Source organism: Bicyclus anynana, chromosome 11, assembly GCF_947172395.1.
Source record: "Bicyclus anynana chromosome 11, ilBicAnyn1.1, whole genome shotgun sequence".
NCBI classification, from domain to species: Eukaryota; Metazoa; Arthropoda; class Insecta; order Lepidoptera; family Nymphalidae; genus Bicyclus; species Bicyclus anynana.
Genome location: NC_069093.1, coordinates 14,881,914 through 14,906,222, shown reverse-complemented (window position 1 = coordinate 14,906,222; position 24,309 = coordinate 14,881,914). Strand labels below are relative to the sequence as shown.

The window sequence follows — 24,309 nt, the reverse complement described above, 5'->3', positions numbered from 1 at the left end:
ATTTAAATATTTATAACTTATATGATTCAGTACAGTCTTACAGTTAAATCCTTCACTGGCAGCACAGACCAACCACCTCAATGACTGGTAGCTCTGGTAAATATTTATCCTTACAAATATCATTAAATTAATACATAGAAATAAAATCAAGTGTCTGTCTATAATTTTAAAATATCTGTTTTCTCAAGTGAGTTATTTACACAAAACCAAAATACAATCAAGATTTTTTTTAAAAAAAAATCTATTTGTGTTTGTCTGGGCTAATCTTTGGAACGACTAAACCAATAATATTGGTTCTTTCACTGGAAGATAGAGGAAGGTTATTGAGAAAAATAAAGGCTATTTTTTATTCCTGAAAAATTCAGGGTTCCCGCGAGATTTGTATTTTTTTATTTTTCACAAGTTAGCCTTTGGCTAAAATCTCCCATGATGGAAAGTGATGATGCAATTTATGGAAGCCGGTTAACTTGTTAGGAGTAGGATGAAATCCACACCCCTTTCGGTTTCTAAACGACATCGTATCGCAACGCTAAATCGCTTGGCGGTACGTCTTTGCCGATAGGGTGGTAATTAGCTTTCACTAGACAGACCTGGACCATTTAAGAAAACTTCAATCGGCCCAGGATCGCACCTAATCCGTCTTGTAAATCCACCGCGCATACCACTGCGCCATGGAGGCCGTCAAATTAAATTTCACGCTCACGAAGTTACGGACGTCTGCTACCTTTTAATAAAACTTGACTTGGAAATGACATAGGATATTTATATTTATCTGACGTGTCGTGTCGTGACGCTTCAGAACAGAATCGGTATAATTTATATTTATGTGTCGTGACATGTCGCGATGGGTTCTGATGTGCCGCATACAAAATGTATGAAATCGATTCTGTTCTGATGTCGCACGACACGACACGTCAGACAAATAAATCCGGCTTCAACAAAGCTGATGTCACTGAAGTGTGGTCTAACACAAAATGTTCATTCAAAACTGAATATTTGGTGTTCACTCCCATTCCTTCATGACCCGGTCCCAGTCCTCATCAGCAATGAACGGTTTGTCGATGCACGCGATCATGTGCTCGCCGCAGAACACGCACTCGCTCGCCACGATGTCGTCGACCTCGTTCTTCAGCACTTCGCGCAGCGGCAGCCCGCTCGACGTCATCGTCGACAACTCGATGTTGGAGAGAAGGTTCAGTTTGCGCTGCAAGTCCTTCAGTTTGTTGCGGCGAGCCGGCGCTGGAAATAATATAATATAGACACTCGTACCTATCCAAATGTCGAGGCTCAAGACCGTAGAATTTGGAAGTCCATGCAAGAGGCTAATGTCCAGCAGTAGATGTCCATCGGCTGTTATAATCCCTTTCTGTCTAGACCCACAGATACTCCGACACATACTCGCTGCTCTTTTGCTATTTACTGGTAAAGTATCGTTCAATCAGGAATGACTGCTTTTTGATATTGTTACGTTCCCATTAATGGCAAATAGGTACGCAATCAGAAAACCTATTTGCACAAGGATTAAGGAAGGCACAAGATATAAATTTTTTTTTAAACAATTTTAAATAAACCCGGACGGCCCTCAAAGTAGAGGTTTGAGTCTCAAGAGGCCGACGCCCTTCTTCTACTTCGCTTCTACTTCTGCCTTCGAGCCCCATTAGGCGATACTTTTGCGCTCACCGAAAATTATTGCGTTCGATGCCGGTGACGCTTTTCCTATTAGCCGCTAACTCTGTTGAGGTCCCAATAAGTAGCCTACGGTACTTGCACAATCAGAGCAGTAAAATTCGGATTATATAATAGATGCTAAAGGTTGTCTGAAGTGACCGACACCAGCACCCTGCGGTTACGGAAAGTCGGGATCTCGTGATGATGATGATGATCAGGTATACAAGTACACACCCAGTATGGGCTGCATCTCGGCGAGCAGGCAGTCGCTGTGGAAGCGGTGCGCGCACGGGAACAGGTAGAAGGGCCGCAGCAGCAGCGCGATGTCGCACAGGCAGCACGCGTCCGACACCGACACCAGCACGCTGCGGTTGCGGAACGACTGGATCTCGTTACGCACCTACAACGTACAAGTATTGTGCTACATTCACATGCTTGTCGAAGCTTTGCGGGCTCTACCAGCCACTACCAGCTCAGCAAAGTCTTTAGCAACGCTTGGACGCCAATCACACCCTGACAAATGCTGTCTGTTCAGACAGGCAAACATGGAAGACGTGGAGGTTAAATAACGGCTTTTGCATTGACTTGACATATTTTGGAACGAAAGTTCTTATCACGCGTTGTGAAAGAGGGCTGGACGAAAATAATTAAGACCAAAAGTTGTAACGACACTTTGTGCTATAGTTGTAAGCCGTGCGGAGTGCTCATGTTTCTCTGTCTGTTTGTCTCTCTCTCTCTCTCTCTCATAGAAAGCAAGCCAGTTATTTTCGGTTCGTCTTTCTGTTTCGCATTGAACAGTGTGGACTGTGGTGTCGCGAATTTTACTTTATATTTGTTAATAATCAAAAATATATTACTAATTAATCGAAAGGAACTTCGTTCCATCCGGGTGTTCCTTGACACCTCTCAAGTTTTTTATTCAAAATATGTACAAAGGAAAAGGAAGCAAAAAGTTCGGCAGAGAAGATGATGGATATTAAAAATGCTTACAAGGCATGTCTAACAGGTAACAATCAAAACAAAATGTTTTTAATTATATAGTAAATACAACCGTAAACTCATAAACGACTCTGAACAACGCGCCAACGTGTGTGTGAACTGTTTTCAAAAACCAACTCCAGCTCTGGTTCGCGACAAGCGGCGAGCAGCTCGAGCAAACCAAGCCAAATACCGTTTACGTCGTCATCAACCCATATTTGGCTCACCGCTGAGCTCGAGTCTCCTCTCAGAATGAGAGGGGTTAGGCCAATAGTCCACCACGCTGGCCCAATGCGGATTGGCAGACTTCACACACGCAGAGAATTAAGATAATTCTCTGGTGAGCAGGTTTCCTCACGATGCTTTCCTTCACCGATTGAGACACGTGATATTTAATTTCTTAAAATGCACACAACATTGAACACAAAAAGTTTGAGGTGCATGCCCCGGACCGGATTCGAACCCACACCCTCCGGAATCGGAGGCAGAGGTCATATCCACTGGGCTATCTCCGTTTACGTACCTACTGGTATTGACCAATGCTTATCGAGACTTGCCAAACATGTAAACGTACCATTAGAACGTCCTCGACTACCAAATGACTTAAGGATAGAACCACGAAGCTCTACTTCGGTCGATGAGGCGTAAGTTCCCTTAAATAAGTACTTACACATTCTGCAGAAGTAGTCGCTTCCTCCATTTCTGCTTTTATTTCCTCTATTTGTTTGTTGTACTCCTGCAGGAAAATAAAATTAATGTATTTTAAATGAAAGTACTCGGAAATCTTGTCAATCCAATAACTCCTATACCTATACTACAGCCATACACGAGGAGTAATGTTTACTAACAAAAAAATTAGTAATGAGGGTAGAAAACGTATGTCATTTCATAACTTTTTTATTTTAAATTATGTAAAATTAAATTAAATATATTAGCTATATCTAATTGTTTTAAGCTAATTTTACTAATCACATTTATTTTCATTAATTTAAAAACAAGTTAATTATAATTATTATTAGGTGTGAAATGACTAGCGATTTGTACTCTCATTACTAATTTGTTTGTTGGTAAATAGTATTCCTCGAGTATGGTTTTAGTATAGATGATGATTTGATGAAGTTTTCAAAACTTCATTATTTTTAATTCTAGTCTCTTACAGAAAAAAGTCAAAGACAATCCTGATCAGTCAGACTTATTACGGTTTACAGTAGTGTGCACAAGGTTCTTAACTAGGGTAGGCAATTGTACCTAGACAAAATGGAAAACTCCTTCTCCAATACTGATTCGTGTTATTTCTCGTAGGTAGGCAGTACATTTTTGCATATATGAAGTGCACGCAATTGACGGTATAAATATTTTTTACAGATTTATTCTTTCACCACGTTAATAAAATGATAGCCAAAAATTTATAAGTAGGAGTTGCCACAAACTCTCACCTCCAAGGACTGGCAGATGGGTTCCCGGAAGTGGTCGATGGTGATGACATCACTGAAGAACGGCAAGATGTCTTCGATCTTGATCAGCTGACACTCTTCCAGTAAACTCATGGCTTCCTTGATGTCCTGGCTCTTTGTTATCACATGTTCCGCTGCGAGACAAGTAACATTCGTTCTACTTAAAATTCACTACATACTCTCAAAATTCAAACTACGATATTTTAAAAATAGATACTCGATCTAACTAAATGGTAAAAAAAAAACAATTATAAACTATAATATGACATCCATACTTACAATGCTATTTTTTTTCTGAACCTATTGTCTATAAATCATCGTTGAAGACTATAGAAGTTTTTGGTTAAGATATTGAGATAATTTAAAAGTTAATATCTGGTGTAATTTTTGGCAAAATTATGGATTATTGCATACCTATTCCAAGCCAAAGCCTCCTTTGCACGCTCTCATCTTCAGGCATGTTGGCGATTTCTTTGGCTAAGCTCAGATTAACTTCCAAAGCCAACTCCGCTGCAGACTCCCACAGGCCGAGCAATGCTGACAGCTTCACACACGCCTCTGATAGACCTTTCTCTCTACAGAGCCTGAAAAATCATGGAAAATTTAATGAAAATATAAAAAAACTCATTGCAGCATTGCATTCATACAACAAGCTCAACACAAGCTCATGACGTTGACGCCTTAAGCCAGACCGATTTTCGAATTCATACAGGGGTATGTATTCGAATCTCGGTCGGCCTTACTCCGACAGTAATCACGGCCGTTTAGTCCTATTTATATTATCATTAAAGTCACGACACCAGTTCGGGGTACTATGTCATAGAAGAGATGTAGTGCCTGGTTGTTGCTACAAACATAACACCAACACTGTTTTCTTGTTTCAGTTGATAAACACTTATAGTTAGTGGTACTTATAACCCTCCTCTATAACAGAGGTTCACCAATTCGCGTGCTTGTTGATACTCTTCACACTGAAATACATAAATGTAAATGATACTTGACGGCAGGAAGCTTTGCCAAGTTTACGTCCCAATATTCTTAAAATTTCAAAAGAATCTCACCTCAAAGCGTAATGCACGTCATAGTTAACCAGCACAATTTCCTGCCCTTGCCGCTCCAAATACTTCATCAGTGCCGCTTGGTCGTATTCCACGTACAATGTCAGCAGATAATTGTGTATCGCCTTATCCTTCACATTGAAATTCTGTAGCATAAACTCCAGGTATCTTGTAATCTCTGATATGTGAGCTTCATCATTCTCGCAAGATAGAAAAGCCGGCAATAATTTTGTGGGATTTAACAAAGGCCCTTGCGCTATCAACGCCGTGGCAGTCTGGGAAGGGATTTTCTCCATGAGAGATGGAGCAAATTGGTAAAATAAATCAGGTTTTCTTTTCGTTTGCAGCATTTGCAATGCTTCCATATAAGATTTCTTGTAAATATTCTGAGCTATGACGTTTTCGTAGTCCTCGTTAATGACTGTCAGTTTTATGAGATTGTCTTTGTCTCCGTGAGAAGACATCAAGTCATAAATAACAGACTTTATGTGCTGCATGCATTTCACAACTTTAGGTTGGAGGAGGAACACTTCAAAATCACTCTGAATCTGATGGTACTCCTGCGAATCGGATTTACCAGTCCGACGTATAGAACCGAGTTGCGACAAATACAACTCCGTCATCCAAATAACTATCATGGAAATTAATGTTTTATCATCTTCCAAAGCATCCAACCTTTTTCCCAAATACACTTTGAGTGCGGTAACTTGATCGACTTCCAAAAATTTGAGGCATACGGTTTCGAAACTACTTTGAGTCTCCGCATAAATTTCAGCGCTTCTGTCGTAGTCTTTATTGGTAAAAAGTAGTTCTGCCTGCTTCACGTTTATGATATCGATGTATGCGGGATTATTTTGGCAATATAATTTAGCTAGATCAAACTGTTCCTTGTCAGAGTAAATCCTCCAAACGTCTCTTTCTTCTCTTTTGACTTTGTACCTAAAAACTGCTTTGTCTGTGACAGCCCATATTGTCCTTCTTAATGGATCTTGCACTATATTTTTCAGTTTTCCATGGACTTCTGAATATTTTTCTTCATAGACTAATTCTTGGTTCAAAAGCGACACGGCTTTGACTCTGTCGGAGTACATCAGCAGGACGTGGAATTCGGTCAAAACAAACGATAACGGCGTAGTTTCCTCCGTCGATGTAGGGTCTTTCTCGGCCGGATAGTTTATGAGTTCACTTTGAGTAAACAAGGAGTTAGAGTTTTGTTGCGACGTAGGATCTAGCTGTAATGGATATTCTATTTATTATTCATACATAACTAAAGATGAGACTAGAGATATCTATCTACTACTACTATCCGTATTTAGAAAATTGAGCGAGAGCGATAGAAATAGAACACAAAAATTCTTTACATTTTTGATGTCCGGTGAAGCTTACCTCTGAAGGTACTGGACGGATTTTGAAGTATTTAAGTATCTGTCTAAAGATTGAAGACTGATTACAAATAACGCAAAGTAGATGGAATGTAATGCACACAAAGTAGGTGCATTCAATGCATTCTACATAAAAAGAACGACACACAACATGATAAAAATAAAAGAAGACAAAAGTCTATTTTCAAGATCAAGAATTCCAATATACTCAGGTTAATAAATATTATAACAAAACTTACCTGTCCATAAAATATGCCAGGTTCAGTCAGCCACGCGAATGTCTTTGGGTTGCTACTCTTGTCAAAATAGAACTGCAACTTGGAATATTTCAATGTGGAGGGTATTTCCTGGAATCCAGTCTCTGGAGTCGTCAAATACGGGTGAAATATAGATTGTAGTGAGGGCTTGTCATCTGCCATCATAGCGTGGCCAATGAACTGGTACAGGCGTGTAGGGGTTGTGACGAATATGAAGAATTTACTCGTCTTGTTAACCCTGTGGAATTGGATGCCCGTGATGGGTGTGTTGGCGCCTTTGCCGATGTCGAATATCTGAATAAAAACATTTTACATAAAATGTATTTTTTTTATAGTGGGTAAGTACTTACTATAAAACAAGCTGATATACAAAATAAGTTTATTTTAGTTTCATGTGATGTAATAAACATCACATGAAACTGTCACGACGCGTCACTTCATGACCTCATGTGTCGACGAAGGCGACAGCGGGTGGGTGCGGAGCCCTGCCGCCGCCCCCCTGCGTTACCGCCGATACCTTAAATCTTGTATTGTGCTTAAGAGCGGGGGCACACGATGCATTTCGGCGACGGTGCAATGCCAGAGCGGTGTCGCTGCGTTGTCTTACATAGAAATATCTGTGACATGTCACACGATGCGCTCCGGCGCCGCACCGGACTTGCAACCACCGAGACGAGGCGGGGAGGAGTGAATGCGTTGCGACGTCGGAGCGGCGCCGCTCAGTTGTTTATGCGTCACAACATTATTTTATTAACAGACTGTTCAACGCTGCTGCGGCGCCGCAGCGACATAACAACGTTGCGGCGCCTCACCGCTCGTGTGCCCCCGCTCTTACGCACGATGTTTGGAAACGTCATAAAGATTGCTTCCGACTATACTACTGTCGATAGCCATTTAAATATTTGAATAAATAAAAATTAGATATAATATATATACAATTTTTGGCATACCTGGTACATACATGGTTTCTACCCAGGATTTTTTAAAATATTAAATATATTAAAAAAGCAAGTTTTTATATAAATGCGTACATGTAGCACCAATGTGAAGACAAATAAGCTCAATGTGTTGTTATGGTTCATGTTGCTTGGTCAAATCAAAATTCAAATGTGATGCACAGTCACAGTGCAGCAATATTCATCATAGTGACAAGCAGCAAAATTGTGTCTACTGTTTAAAACATACTGTATAATAATTCAGAAAATTGCATGATATATTAAAGTTTTATAAAACGAATATTTTGGAAAAAATGGAAAGCCAGAAAATGTTTTTTTTTTATTACCAAACCATCAATCTCCTTGCCTCCATATAGAGGCAAATAAGTGGGCAGCTTGAGAAAACACATAAATATTTAATTACTGGAATTTCACTCAAAATATTTCAATACAACCTTAAAGTGTAATTATTGTTGCTTGGACAAATTCAAAAAGTCAAAATCTTGTAAATGGTCCCTTGTAACTAGGAGGTCCTGGGTTAAGGCCCTACCTTAGATTCCATTGATCATTGTGAAAGTTGAGTTGGACAGGGGAATTAATCATTTAAAAAAAAAAGTCAAAAACTTGGCAACTCTTGTTGTAAGCATATAACCAGTCAGAGAATAAAAGGTCTATTACAGGATATTAAATCTTGAAAAATTAAAATGAAAACTAAGACTCACATCTGTAGATGCTTTAAATCTGAACATAACAACAATTAAGATTAACAATACAGGAAACAAAAACAAAAAAATTAAAAAATAATAAATTATTATATAATGTTCCTTGTCCCCTCGTCATCATAAATTAAGCCTCTACACAACAGCAAATACCATGATCAAGCACAGAAAGAAGAAGTTTTACGACTTTATTCTTTAAAGTCGTAAAACTTCTTCTGTCTGTTCCCAAAACAATATAGCTACTAACACTCTGCATGTGACGTCAAATACATAGATTACACAAAAGGAAGAGAGAAGAATAAAAAAAAAAAATCTCACCTGCCTCCAATATTGCTGACTTGCTGTAAACATCTTATCACTCTCAGCCTCCAACTCTGTCTCAAGTATATGCCCTTGAGAAGTGCCCAACAATATAGGGCCTGTGCTTGTCAATGACATATTCTCATAGTTCCATCCCACTTCTGTCACTTCATAGTTCTTGGACTTGGTCACAGGTTTCAGTTTACTGCTCTTGCGATGTAGATAAACCAGCTCAGGGCTTCCATCTTTGTTTCTTGCAGCAAAAGTCATGAGTAAGTGGTAGCCAAGTGGGTCCAGAAATATTGCAGTGAGTTTTGAGTTTGGTTGCACAAATTTTGCATAGTGAATTTCTGGGAAAAATGCATTTTACACAATCATTTAGATTATATTTTATACTTTTAATACATAACACAAAGAAATTCAAGATAGTCACACCATTTATAATTTCAACAGATTTTGATGGAATTTGCCTGAGATTAATTATAGTCCTATTGTGGACTTTAATTCATCTCAGCTGACTGGCAGCTGACTGACAGGTGATTCATGGCCGAGATCAATGGCTAAAAATTGAATATTCTCATTCTGCATTTAAATGAACATTGAGGTTCTGCAGGTAAAACTGTAGGGTACAGTTAGTTGCACATTTGTTTTCTAAATTTAAAAATCAACATTTTAATATCAAGTATGGGTTTGGAATTAATGTGATTAGTATAATATTTTTCCAGATAACAATCCAGTCCAAACAACTCATTAATATTTTTAACAAATTTTACATGTTATCAATAGTTATTAGTTTGAAATGATAAGCTACATTTAAATTAACCAGTAATTTTCTAAGCTTTCTATTGGTGAAAGAACTTTTAAAATTTGTCCAGTATTTTTTGAGTTTATTAGATACATAAAAAAACAAAAATCTTTATAATACTAATGTAGATAAAGCTCTTATATTGTGTACAAATACAACCCCCTACCAGGTGGACTGATGACATCAAACAAGTCACAGGGATTCTCTGGATGCAGGCGGCTCAGTATAGTGATGTTTGGAAGTCCTTACAAAAGGCCTATGTCCTGCAGTGGACGTCCATCGGCTGATATGATTATGGATGATGACAGTGATTGTGTCCAAATTGAATATACTTAATGTTTCATTCTTCACCAGCAAACCAATACATCACTAAATGATAGTAGAATCACAGCAGTGTTTCTCCTAAAGAAATCTATCAGAAATAATCATATTCATCATCATATTTAATGCAAAAAGAAATAAAAAAACATGCTTTTTACCTTCATGTTGGTCAGGCATCTTCAAATCAAGTCTGAACAACTTCCCATTGGCCATGGCCAGGACCAGGAAGTCGCTAGATACAGCAACATGGGTGATCATGTCAGAAGGATTAAAATTCATTTTCTGTTTGGAGAACATTGGTGTATTGTCTTCCAACTGCATATTGATGTAGCCTGAGGACGTCATCTGTTCAGACACGGGCACTGGGCGTTGGGAAACCTGAGATGCTTGTTCGTATTGGTCGAAAATCGAAGTCATTTTGATCTGTACTGTACACTATGTTATCAGCTGGAGTATTAGTGTTTTTAGAAACTTTGTATTGCACTGTCAAGCTCCAGTTAACTTGCTGTCATGAATAAAGGAGAACTATAGGAAATGCAAGGAGATAAACTTGATTAAAATATTGTGTATTTTACATTTATTAAATTAGTTCTATAAAATATTATAAATTGTATTTTTTTATTCATAGATGACAATGACATTTATTTTTGTAGATTTTTGACATCGACTTTGACAGCTGCAGTTGCAGTTAATAAATATAAAAAAATGTCAAGGAATTTTTGATTAATGTAAATTATTGTAATAATTAATCATTAGTCTAAATAATTTTGAAAAGTTTAATGATACCCTAGTTAGTAATCAAAACGTCTTAATTTATGTTCACATGAAATTTACAGTATAAAATCTTGACTAAATTGACGTTTCTTGACGTTTCGTTAAGTGTCAGAAATTGTTGTCTGCTTGTCTGTCATGTCAACTTAAAATGTCAATCTTCATTTGTGGTCTGTGATGTCAATAGTTTATACAACTTTTGAATTGAATACTTTGTGTAAAATTGTTTATCTTTTTGCGGCCGATTGTTGTTTGTAACATTGTATTGAAATTGAATATTTTGGAGTTTACAGCTTATTGTTGGCTTTAAGTTAAGAGGATACCTAATTGGTAGTGAAACCTTGAATTTCGTCACGTTCCACGTTAAAAACCGGTACTATTAAAATCTACTTGCATACAATTTAACTCGTAAGCCTTTTGACAAAATATATCCGAAATTCAAGTGGACGTTTGACCTTGTAACTTATCATTTTCATTCAGTACATGATTATTTATCATTCTGCACTCAGTACATACTACATAAGTGTAATGCTACATCGGTCGAGCGGCACGAAGTATTAAAAGTTGATTAAAATTTTTTGTCAACATACCCAAAATGGTTACGGGCGCGCTATTAAAATCTACAAAATCTAGCCGTAAGTATTACATATTGTATTTACTTATTTATTACTTATCTAAAACTGCTGTATTACTTGTATGCAGAATTTATATACCTATACAAATTCTTCCTAAAATCAAGTTACTTACAACTTTCAATTTAATAAAAGAAAAGTTTGATGTGTAAAATGTTGTGGTACTAGAACTTATGAATAAACTAGCACAAAGTTAACAGCAACAACATTTTATACTATAGACATGTTAAGTGCCTTCAAAATCACTGCAAAAGTGAGCCGAATTTAGCTACTTTTGTACAATTACAATTTTGTGTTTAATTTCATTATATATTTATGTATAACAGTTCCTCAACACACAACTCAACATTGTATATGATGTATATTTAGGTATAATTTGTTTATATAACTTTTGTTGCGGTAGTGACACATCTCTATAAATTATAAATCTTTGGACACTGGTGTCAAAAGTTTTAGGTAGCAGTTTCAGAGATCTACAATATAACTATACTTATAAATAAATATACTTGCTAAATATGCTAACATTATAATTACAGTTAAAAAGTTGATAACTTTTTTTTTCAGGGAAATTTGTTAATGATATGTTCTTTTAATGAAAGTAATTTTATTATATTTAGCCAATTATAATACTTTTGATAAAAGTTTTTAGAACATCCATTCAGAGCTCATTGTTAGTTATTGTCTTTAAGCATTTATCATTTACAGCAGATAAAAGCTATTATGTCATTTGACAATTTACCAGATAGCCAGATAGATAAAGAGTTTAACATGAAAACTATGGAATCAATAAGGTATTATTTATAGTCTTTTTTATTAAATTTTTTCAAAAAGTATTATTATCAAAATATTTTTATAGCTTACTACTGTAGAACTGATTTACTACTATAGAACGCAGATTTAGCAATATCTGTGGACATGAACCCATTGTACAACCAACATCTGGATTAGATTCAATAGGCGAAAGATGGTCTCCGCCAGATAATTTTGGCTATCTTACATATTGTTATGTCTATCTTGTTGTTATGAGAAAGGAGAGTTACGTTTTCTTACTCTCTCTACTGGAATGAAATGCAGTGTCGAAAGTGGAATTATAATAACTTGATTGATTATTTATAATTCTAAATTAAATAATACTTTTTGTTTCTCATAGTGTGCTTGCTGCAATGTATGAAGACTTTGGCAGCTCAAAGTCGCAGCTTCACCAGCCAGCTAAATGCTCAACAGCTGGCTATTCAAGAATTAACTAGAAATTACACCAATGACCACCTGAAACCCAATGCGTCCAAGTTGGACTTGCAAGGCCTTTTCCCATTTGAGGAGGTATTTTTGTTTTGTAATAATTTTACTTCATTTCTTTGTTTTCATTAGTGATGCAACGGATCTCTGCTTCTGTTTCCGCAACTTTTATAACGGAGATATAATCAGAAGTTTATGAGGAGAGGTAGGTATATGCAGATATTGTTAGGTGCAAAAGCGGCCAAATTTTATTGCATAAATTTAACTTACCACTACTTAATACTGAATATTAATAAAATATTCAGTTGAAAGTTGCTATATAGTATAGTAGATTTCTAATATATCTATTTCTAATCCAGATTTGGTGTATTTGATACTTAATAAAGGAATATATTTGTAAATTTATTTTTTTTCATATTATTTACATCTGTTTCCGCTAAAATTTACTTTTGACATCTGTTTCTGTTTCTGGTTCTGTTACAACACTGCGGTTGCATCACTAGTTTACATGTTATCTATGTAACTGTTACATGTTTTATGTTTGTTATTTTAATCTCTCTGTAAACTACCAAATTCAAAGTTTTAAAAAATGTTTCCAAAAAGCCAAACTGTTACAAAAGGCTGTATTGATAAACCGTAAGAAACACAAGCAGACCTGTAGGAGTGTGCTATTTTCATTACATAGCTAATATAGTGTGTATTAGCAGTTCTATAGGATTCTCCATTTCTGTTTTCCAGATTACAGTTGTGACATTCACATCTTTACTCCATGCCCAAATAAAATACTAAAATCAATATTGAAAGTACATTTTGTTATCTAAAGTACTTTTATCTTCAGTTAAAGTGAACACAACACACTAATACTTAAGTGCTTTCCAAATATGATAAATTGTTTAACAAGTGATAAAACCATGGATGGTTTAGGTGCCCTGACCTTTATCTCCAAATAACTAAAATAGATATATGGTCCTGGCTGTTTTAGTTTGAGACTTTTGCTGCTACTGGGATTCTTGAAAAATGTACTTATTATTAAAGTTGTATAGAGCCCCTAAAAATTGGAGATAATGAAATAAATGTAAAATAAGTTTTGCCCAATTTTGTCAAATTCAGTTGAGTAGCTTACCAGAAGCTGGAAATCTGTAAAATTAAAACAGTCACTTTTGCAGGCATAATGTTAGATTGATTAAAAATTTAGAATTCATTTTGTTGTACTAACTCAGTTATAGTAACCCCATTTGTAATTTATAATACCCCCATTTGTGTTTTAGATAAGACAGCTGACTAAACTCGGTTTAATGGGCGCATGCGCCGACAAAGAGTATGGTGGCCTCGATTTAGATTACCTGTCACTAACCGTGGCAGTGGAGGAGATATCGCGAGGCTGCGCCAGCACCGGCATGGTGATGTCAATACACAACTTCCTCTACGCCAACCTGGTTAACGAGAGAGGCACGCCTGAACAGAAGGCGCAGTTCTTGGCCAATTTCACTAAAGGAGACATTGGGTGCTTCGCTTTGAGTGAGCCTGGTGAGTTTTATAGAATAACAAGTTGTTATTATGCTTAAGCATGATTAGAAACCGTTTGCTTGTGTATGAGTAACCTGAGATCAATGATAATTTTATACTATAGATAGGTTATGTGCCTAAAAATCACCGCATATATTGATCCGAATTTAGCTATACACATGTACAATTTTGTCTTTAATACCATTATTCCATAGAGTAAATCTATATACACATTATTTATGTGTATATAGATTTACTCTTCTTGAACACACATCTCGACATTGTAGACAATATTTAGGTGTGATTTGTTCAAATAACGTTCGTTGTTTAATACGCGACTAAACAAAATTAAGACAATTATACACATCCGCCGCAGTCCGCCTCAGTTTTAATGCGCTAGTACCCTATCTCTAGTATAAAATATCATTGCCTGTGATATATTTAGAAAAATTATTAATTTTTAAAATTAAAAAAGAATTATATTCTAAACAGTGGAATATCTCTTAAGTCTGTAAGTATGTTAAAAAAATGTTGAAGCATTTTCCACAAAAACATAAAATCCAGAGATGCTTTAGTTGGGGTGATGACTCTACATCATCATTGACAACCCATATTTGGCTCACTGTTGAGCATGTGTCTCCTCTCAGAATGAGAGTGTTTAGGCCTTAGTCCACCACGCTGGCCAATGTGGATATAATAGAGAATTGAGAATAAAGGTGTATGCAGGTCTCCTGACGATGTTTTTCATTCACCGTTTGAGACACGTAATATTTAATTTCTTAAAAATCACATAACTGGACTATTACGTCTCTCACCGTATATCAGATAGCGCGATCAGTTAGTTGTGCAGAAAGAGGGTAGTTACAGGCAGTGAAGGACTGATCCCTACCCTTCCATGGGAAGATTTATGTTCTGCAACAGACCTTCATCATCATAATTTATGATGAACTCAATAACAAAATGGCAAAAGTGTAATTAAATTTATTTCAATTCCGCAGAGGCGGGTAGCGATGTAGCGAACATAAAGACCACGGCGCGACAAGACGGTGACTACTGGATACTGAACGGCAAGAAGAGCTGGGTGACGTCAGCGGTGGAGGGCGCAGCCACTGTCGTATTCGCTACCTTCGACCCCGCACTGCGGCATAAGGGGCTTGCTTGTGAGTTCTATCTATCTATTTATTATTTTATTTATTATTGTTGTCATTATCACACAATGTAGGGCCAAGTCTCTCCTTTTAGGAAAAACAACTTTGAGCCTAAATCATTTTGGCTGGTGGGAGGCTTCGTCCGTGGCTAGTTACCACCCTACCGGCAAAGACGTACCGCCAAGCGATTTAGCGTTCCGGTACGATGTCGTGTAGAAAATGGGTGTGGATTTTCATCCACTTCCTACCAAGTTAGTCCTCAATAAACAAAGAAAAAAAAACTATTTACGATTACACAAATCTACGAATTTACCATTTACTTTAATGATGATGTTTTCAACACAGTAGTCGTTTTCATGTTTGCTGCCAATTGTCATGTCATAGTTGCTTAAAAGGCGCCATCTTGATATAACTCAAAACTTGGGTTTTAAATTTATTTATTTCTTTGAATTTAGTTAGATTTATTAACTTATTTAGATTTTAATAAAAACCTTGTATTTTTTAATTTTAATGACACAGGGCATAAAGCCGTGATATGCACCTCCAACTTTTCAGTTGTGTGCATTTTAAGAAATTAAATATCACGTGACTCAAACGGTGAAGGAAAACATCGTGAGGAATTTATACTATACTAAAGTCAAATTTGATGTGTAAGATATGCCATTTCATACCTTCATTATTATATTTAAATTATGTATTTTATAAAATGTTATTCAAAAGATATTAACTATATCTAATTATTCTAAGCTTATTAATCAAAATTGTCATTAATTTAGGAGCAAGTTAATTACAATTACTATTATAGTATTGTGCAACACAATGACTAGTGATTTACAGCCTCATTTTAAATTTGTTTGTTCATAAACATTCCATATTAATTTTGGTTTTAGTACAGTAATTAATATATAGTTATACTCATATAGTGCATTTTAAGAAATTAAATATCTTGTGTCTCAAACGGTGAAAGAAAAACATTTTGAGGAAACTTCCATATCTGAGAATTTTTTCAATTCTCTATAAGTGTGAAGTCTGCCAATCCACATTTGGCCAGTGTGGTGGGCTATTAGCCTAACCCCTGTCATTCTGAGAGGAGACTCGTGCTAAACAGTGAGCCGACTAAATATGGATTATTAATAGAAATAATATATATTTAACATTAACTTATTAATAACTTAATACTAAAAATAGTGTATTTTTTTGACAATTGGAAAAGTAGAATAATTTTAAATCAATTTGTCATGGAAACCTAAAACTGGTGTCATTATTGAGCGTCATCATCATTATTTGGTGCCATTATGTAGCTTCCGGCGTAGCAAAACTACATAATGCCACTTATAGTTTTAAACTAGCAGACGCGCTCGGAATCGTCCGCATGGAAATCGATGTAAACTTCAGCGTTTTACATTTCAGCGTGATACCCGGTCAACATTAAATACGGACAGACAGACAAAAAATGAAAAAAAAATTTTTTTTGGCTTCAGTATCGATTATAATGCCTTCCTTCTATGATTTATCTTCAATGTACAGAATTTGACCTGTTACAGTTTTATTATAAGTATAGAAGTATATAGATTTAAACACCTTCTAGGTAAGAGTAAATAGGCATATTACGAGTAAGTACTCGTATTTGCGCCCCATTTACACATCGTTTTTCATCAGGTATTTTTCCTTAATGTTTTTCTATAGTAGTTTTGGTTTTTTGTAGGTTTTCTGGTTCCGTTGGATGCTGAGGGCGTGTTCAGGGGAAAGAAGGAGCCGTTGATAGGTGTGAGGTGAGTGTAGGGATCATGTTTACTCCTATTCTTTTCATGCAAATGGGAAGGAACATTTTATTTCATAAACTAAATAATTGTGTAGCTTAGTAATAAGTATTGATAAAAAAATAATTTAATGTAATTAAATTTTTCATTTGAACATAGATTTTTGGTATTGTATATGTCGCCGTGTAAGCTTGGCTCACTGAAAAGTCTATAACCTCAAACCTAATAATTATCATGTTTACTCTTTAGTTATTTCGAATCGACTTATTATCTAGTAATCTAATGATTTTGCTATCAAAATAGTGTTCCGTTTTGATTTAATTAATAATTAGTCTCTCAAGTAATGATGACAGGTGACAGCAGTAGAAAAGAAACTCTTTAAGTTCTATGTTGAGATTTTACTGTCGTAACGGGAAACGGTCGATTCTTATGGGAACGGAAACCACGCGGGTGAAACCACACGGCGTCAGCTAGTTCTTTAATAAAAACGTTTTTTTTAAATCCCAGCAGGCGCTATACAATGTATAGCGAGAATTGCACGTCTGTTAATTCATCAGCTATTGGCTGACACATCAGGCTTTGAAGATTCACTAATCATTCACTCCTATGTTGGCTGACACATCCATTAGATTATCTAACTCTGCAATACTACATACAACCAAACCGTCCCACAAAGAGGGCAAATAAACCAGAACTGAAGCGCCGTCCTCAGAGCCGCCACGGCGTGCGACCTGACGCTGGAGGACGTTCGCGTGCCCGCCACGTGCCTGCTGGGGCACGCGGGCGAGGGGTTCCGCATCGCCATGGAGCAGCTCGACCAGGGCCGGATCGGGATCGCTGCGCATGCTGTTGGTGAGAACACTTCAAAATTACATTCGTTATTACAAACACATTACTCACTATTATACACTGCTCCGCTTTATGATTTTTGATATATGTGAGAAAATAAACTTCTTTGTAGTTAAGGTACTAACGTAGGGTACTAAGTGTTTATTTCTGCTAAGTAACATTGCTGTGTACCTGCCATGTGTATTGGTAGCTGGTGAAATCACAGGCACATGACGCTTAACATAGGCCTGAGGCTAACAGTTACAGAGCAACATATCGCAGAATGTGTTCCTAGGAGGCCTTGCAAAGTTCCTTCAGTTTATACACCAACACAAACGCTTGTCCATCTTACTAACCACTACATCAAAACCAAACTGTCTTCAAAAAGTAGACAAATTGTAACTTCTTCATTTTTAGAACTTAGTTGTAAGTTAAGATAATTTTGGTACAGGTATCGCACAGGCAGCGCTGGACACTGCTATCAGTTATGCCAAAGAGAGAAATGCTTTTGGGAAAACTCTAACAAGACTGCCATCTGTAAAGGTAACCCTTTCCATCCTATTCCAGTACTTTGTTTAGGGTAGGGGTAGGGAAGAGGCAGGGTAGGAGTAGGTTAGGGGCAGGGTTGAGTAGGGGTAGGGTAGGGGTAGGGTTTCACGAGGACGAAGTCGCGGGCTAGTAATGCATAAAAACTTGTTAAGCATCTAATTTGATTAGAAAAATTTGTGATGATGCAGAGTTTCAAATATTTAAGTATTTTGTTAGTCAATGGAAGATGATGTTATTAGACAACTTTGTCTATATCCTGCTATATTGTGCTACAATCCGCAATAGTTACGTATAATTTAGATGCTATTACCGCGATTTGCTAAATTTTCTTATTAATATAATTAATAAGAAAATTTAGAATGCGTTTTTGTTGACGATCTTTTAGATTATACTGTTAAATTACTACTATCAAAGCCGCCAGACCGACTTCCAAACCGATTATGTGCCTTCCACTATGTTTAAATGAAAAGTGTTGGTCTTTGTCTCATATAATAGTAGATAAGCAATTAGTTATAGGTAAAATAATTGATATAATTAAAACAATGCTAATTTGTTTATAGGACAGGTTAACAGACATGTGTATACTAGTGGAGACCGCGCGACTGCTCACGTACAGAGCGGCGACGGACGTGTGCACGAAGAACAGTTCCATGGCCAAGTACGTGGCGGGCCGTAACGCGGCCGCCGTCGCCGACCACTGCGTGCAGATACTGGGCGGCAGGGGACTGTCCACCAAGTTCGACGCTGAGAGACATTTCAGGTAACTGACTGCAGTATTAGTGATTCGATAGCAAACTGACTCGTGGTGTGTAACGCGACCGCCGTGGCCGATCACTGGGTGCAGATACTGGGCGACAGGGGACTGTCCACCAAGTTCGACGCTGAGAGACATTTCAGGTAACTGTCTGTAGTAATAGCAAGTTGATAGCTAATTCTCGTGGGGTGTAACTCAGCCACCGTTGTTGACCACTGCGTGCAGATACTGGGCGGCAGGGGACTGTCTACCAAGTTCGACGCCGAGAGACATTTCAGGTAACTGTCTGTAGTAATATCAAGTTGATAGCTAATTCTCGTGGGGTGTAACTCAGCCACCGTTGTTGACCACTGCGTGCAGATACTGGGCGGCAGGGGACTGTCCACCAAGTTCGACGCCGAGAGACATTTCAGGTAACTGTCTGTAGTAATAGCAAGTTGATAGCTAATTCTCGTGGGGTGTAACTCAGCCACCGTTGTTGACCACTGCGTGCAGATACTGGGCGGCAGGGGACTGTCCACCAAGTTCGACGCCGAGAGACATTTCAGGTAACTGTCTGTAGTAATATCAAGTTGATAGCTTATTCTCGTGGGGTGTAACTCAACCACCGTTGTTGACCACTGCGTACAGGTATTGGGAGGCAGCCGACAGGGGTCTGTCGACCAAGTTCGATACTGAGAGACATTTCAGGTAACTGTCTGTAGTAATAGCTCAGTGATTTGTGATGTGACAAGCGGTTAACAAATATGTAACTCTCGGTCTGAGGTATTCTATCAACGCAAGTAGCGCCCCACTTAAGGCCTAAGGTTCTCAGAGAACCAGTATCTAATACATCAGGGTCTGGCGCCTGCCAATTTCGATATAAATTTTCTTTCTACAAGCGCTAACGTTTTGATAACTACAAAATATATGGTAAATGACATATCTAATAGATAGATTGACCACGTTACCTATCGATAACAAATGTAGAGTTCATTTGTAAATAAAGAATTGATATGTAACTTGGCTACATAGCCAGGTCTATTGCTATCATCGCCAGTCCTGGATTAGCCTATAAGCTATTTAAGCAATTGCTTAGCGCATCCCGTTTAGGGAGCGTCAGAGACGACCGCGAAAAAAAAGCGCACCAAAATTAATACAATTTCAAAATCCGCGTGTTTTACTGACGTAGATGTACTTTTGGGTCATGACTTAAATCCTTAAGTCATGTTCTTAAACAGAATACCCTAAGCAATTGCCTAAATAGCTTATAGGCTAATAGCTATAGCAATAGCTGGGGATGATAGCAATAGACCTGGGTATGTAGCTAAGTTAGACATTAATTCTCTTCCCCATATCCATGGGGACAGAGGTAGTGCTTAAGGCATCAAGTATCTTAATCCAGCACTGATCATCCCAACTCACTATACTCCTGACAGTTCGAATGTTTATGGTTTCAAGGATGAAACTGATAATGTTTCTTTTGTGAACAGAGACGCCCGGGGCACTCAGATATACGGCGGAGTTACAGACATACAGAAGCGCCTCGTCGGACACTATCTACTGAAAGAGCACAACGCCCTCTGATGGACCAGCACGGAACTAAGTTAAGTCTCTTTAAAAAATCAGCCCCCATAGCCAAGTGGCACGGCGATTCTTTTTCTACGATCGCTAACGCTTCGAAAACTAGAAAAAGGACATGGTCCATTTCAGGTCCACTCTTGTACCTGGTATCATTAAAATGTAAAAAATACAAAGATTTTACTACAATCTAAATGAGTGAATAAGTCTAACTAAATATAAAGAAATAAATAATATTAAAATCCAAGTTTTTGAGTTTTAACAAGATGGCGCCCACAGAGCAACTATGACTTGACAATTGACAACAAACGTCATATCGACTACTTCATTGAAAACGTCATCAATCCGCAAACCCATAATAGTGTTGTATATCTTGGGATATAATGAATATTATTTCGAAATAATTAACGTAAATTCGTAGATTTGTATAATCAATAATAGTTTTAAAAAATATTTTCTTTTATTTTTGCCAGGGTACAATGACTAATCCTGGACTCCATACAATTTTGGACCATCTCCTTTATGGGAATGGCAGATCTTGATCACGTGACCTGTCGATAGCGAATGTCATTCCCATACATTTTTCTAGTTTGTGCGACTTGGCTAGGGGGGCAGGCACGCCTGGATACTAGCGGTAGTGTCTGTTTATGAAAAATATAAATACACTGGACAGCTTGTTCTGGAAAATATTAATAACATGGCAAATCCTAATGCCAAGGACTCGGACCACCTTTTATTGTACCTTTTATTGTATCGCACTCAAATTCACCAACAAAATTGTCTGTCGTTTTTTGAGGGAGAAAAGGTAAACACACACATCGAAAATATGTAACACCAATAAATATTCTGTGTCTTTACATTACACACTACTATATGTCGCAGAAAACGTAGAGTCATTAATAAAAATGTGGACAGAACCGCTGACCTAACCTCGGCCATCGGCTCTGTCATTTATAATAGGTACGTAACGCATAATCGCAAGCACATCGAGCAAGTTCCAGGACTTGGGTTTTAAAGACGCCTTTTAAAACTAGTAAACTCACCAAGGTGGATAGATGATATACGAACAATAGCAGGAAATGATTGGATAAAGAAAGCTAAAGACAGAGAGGTTTGGAAAAAGCTGGAGGAGGCCTTTACCCGAGAAGGGGTTCCGATCAATGGTAACGAAGAAAGCGACAGCAATTAATATATTAATGCATTTTTTTTTTTTTTTTTAGTTTACAATATTGTTAGTTTTTAAGTTTAAAAATTGCTTGTACGTTATGTTATTTTTTTATTTGGATTGGAAATAAACAGGCTTATTATTATTATTATAAACTCACCAACCCTGCCCGACATTTTCTACATGCCCACAGTAAACAATTTAAGCTCAATGATTATTTACATTACGAAACATTATCGAACAAAATCATATTTTAAATCGTAATACACACGTGTCATTCCATAGATTTGACAACATCGATTCTATAGATGCAGTTTGTATGAGCACGTTTGATCATGATCATATCATTTTAACAAAGGCCTCAATAACTCAACGGTAAGAGCGGTCGGACTCATCACAGAGGGGTGGTGGTCCGAACATTACCCCGTTTGTCTATTGTCGTACCCACTCCTAATACAGTATTTCTCGACTGGGAGGGCAATGGGAATATTGGTCATTTTGAAAAGATATGGCAAATATTCTATATAAAAAAGGGTAACCTCTAACGAGGCAGGTCCTATAGAAGGTCTGGTCTGGTCTGAAGCCAAGTAGCATCACTGTTTGACAGTTTGACAGGTAAGTTTGTCAATGAAATTAGAGGCTTTTTGTAACATATAAAGAGACTGTGCATAGAAAGAGGCTGTGCTATAGGCGATGGTTTTCAATATATCGTACTATCAAGTAAATGTCATAGAGTTTTAGCATTCGTAATTATTTTGGAATAATGAAGTGAAGTATCGAAACATGGTTACCTTTTAAATTAATGTTCATTTCAAAAAGATGTGTATTTTGACTCTAACGATGAAATAACCGAATATTTTTAGAAACTGCTCAAAATGAACGAATTTAAAGATGAATGCAGTTTAGGCGATACATAGTTTACATTTGAGTAATGTTTACTTAGTATATCAACACCTCCGCACATTTTTAACCGACTTCAAAAAAAGGAGGAGGTTCTCAATTCGTCTGTATGTATTTTTTTTTGGTTTATGAATTTCTATGAATGAATTTAAGATATTATTTTTATCACATGTCACGTCACGCACAGTTTTGTATGTGTAGGTGAAGGTGCTAATTAAAATAAATAATATATGTATATGTACTATATGTAAAAATAAGATTGTTACAAATTACAATGTTTATATTTGTTTTTTTTTTAATATAAAACTGCCATTCAGATGTGTAGTTATATAATAATGACAATAAGGTGTTATGTAATAAGTATCATTTATTGTATTAAATTTATAAATGGCATAATATATTTATATAATAAACCTAATTTCGAATATAATACGTATTTTCATACTTTGTATACTTTACATGGATTAAGAAAGAGAATGAGTTACAGTTATTTTATTTATAAACATAACTCACTGTCGGTTAATTATATACTAATAATACAGATAATTGACAACTATCTGTATTTTTAGTAAAAAATTAACCGAGATTAAAGACACTTACGTACAGGTATTAATTTTAAATATTTTACCTAAACAAACTAAAAATACATAAAATTTAAATCTACTTTATTAATAAAATAGTCTCAATCGACGTTGAATAGCTTTTAGGATCAATCAAGAAGGCCAGTAATGTTACTCGCAGCAAATAAATCAATTAATTGTATGAACAAAAATAACGTCTACATCTCGACTCTTTTGGAAATTTTATGATCAGTGATCTTGTTTGAAATAATTTTGGTATAGTTTTCTGTCACTGCTAACATCTTTATTTCTCTTTGTTAGCAACCATTCTTTCCCTCATCCTTTTCATCCATATATTCGATATCAATAAAGACTGAAATCCTACTTCATTCTAACTACTACAAGTGATTTTGCATTTTACTAATTTTCAGTTCAACTGTTGTACCGATTTTGAAGAAGAGATACGAATAGACTGTTCAAAGGCCAAAAAATATTGATTTTTGCTTTATTTTTGCGCAAACAATCCTTGTGTTAATTTTATTAATGCAAGTACTTATATGCAAGCTAAGTTTTTTAAAGATAAAAATTAAACAGGGCATTATATTTTGGTTAATTTGTTTGTTAGTTGTTATTTGTAAGTAAATTTAATCAAAAGCAGCTCTTTTCTCTCAAAATCCAAAGGCTGAGAGGCATTTGTAATATATGTTAAGCTTACTAAGCATTCCACTATTAATATTTCTACTTACTTTTTATTTTATTTAATGTAAACCTTTAGGTTTCACTACCCATTATTCTGTCGCCTATAAAAACACGTTATAAACTCAGTCAAAGGATAAGAATTAAGTCGTTTCAATCGAAAATACCTTTTTGTAAATACGGTAATAATTACTATACTTTCTAAACGATGTTATTTTATAATATTTTTCAAAAAATAAGTAAGCATTATGTTTTTAACGAATATTATGTGAGGGTGCTTTTAAGGATAAATTTGTTACATTGTGTGTACATGTACTTAAATGTGTAGATATTTTTATGTCATGTTAAATATTTTGGAATATATTTT

General features: G+C 36.4%; 2 protein-coding genes across 5 annotated transcripts; one reads left to right on the top strand and one right to left on the bottom strand.

Annotated features, from left to right (window-relative positions):
- Positions 1–825: 825 nt before the first annotated feature.
- LOC112050513 (vacuolar protein sorting-associated protein 18 homolog) lies at positions 826–10,526 on the bottom strand. 2 transcript variants are annotated; one of them, XM_052884109.1, is made up of 10 exons: positions 10,036–10,526; positions 8,770–9,101; positions 8,080–8,127; positions 6,780–7,091; positions 5,162–6,390; positions 4,515–4,684; positions 4,083–4,234; positions 3,317–3,382; positions 1,903–2,068; positions 826–1,239 (listed from the first exon to the last, which is right to left on the bottom strand). In XM_052884109.1, the coding sequence occupies exons 1-10, from the start codon at positions 10,292–10,294 to the stop codon at positions 1,004–1,006; spliced, it is 2,970 nt and encodes a 989-aa protein (XP_052740069.1). In that variant the 5' UTR covers positions 10,295–10,526; the 3' UTR covers positions 826–1,003. The 2 variants fall into 2 exon arrangements, with proteins under 2 accessions (XP_052740069.1, XP_023944562.2); XM_024088794.2 differs by lacking the exon at positions 8,080–8,127 and having other exon boundaries at positions 10,036–10,525.
- Positions 10,527–10,858: 332 nt separating this feature from the next.
- Positions 10,859–24,066, top strand: LOC112050519 (short-chain specific acyl-CoA dehydrogenase, mitochondrial). Of its 3 annotated transcripts, none has more exons than XM_052884283.1 (9): positions 10,859–11,283; positions 12,431–12,600; positions 13,785–14,043; positions 15,021–15,182; positions 16,876–16,942; positions 17,643–17,782; positions 18,210–18,301; positions 18,868–19,067; positions 20,534–24,066. In XM_052884283.1, the coding sequence occupies exons 1-9, from the start codon at positions 11,244–11,246 to the stop codon at positions 20,625–20,627; spliced, it is 1,224 nt and encodes a 407-aa protein (XP_052740243.1). In that variant the 5' UTR covers positions 10,859–11,243; the 3' UTR covers positions 20,628–24,066. The 3 variants fall into 3 exon arrangements, with proteins under 3 accessions (XP_052740243.1, XP_052740242.1, XP_052740244.1); XM_052884282.1 differs by having other exon boundaries at positions 17,631–17,782; XM_052884284.1 differs by lacking the exon at positions 12,431–12,600 and having other exon boundaries at positions 17,631–17,782.
- The last annotated feature ends 243 nt before the right edge of the window (positions 24,067–24,309 follow it).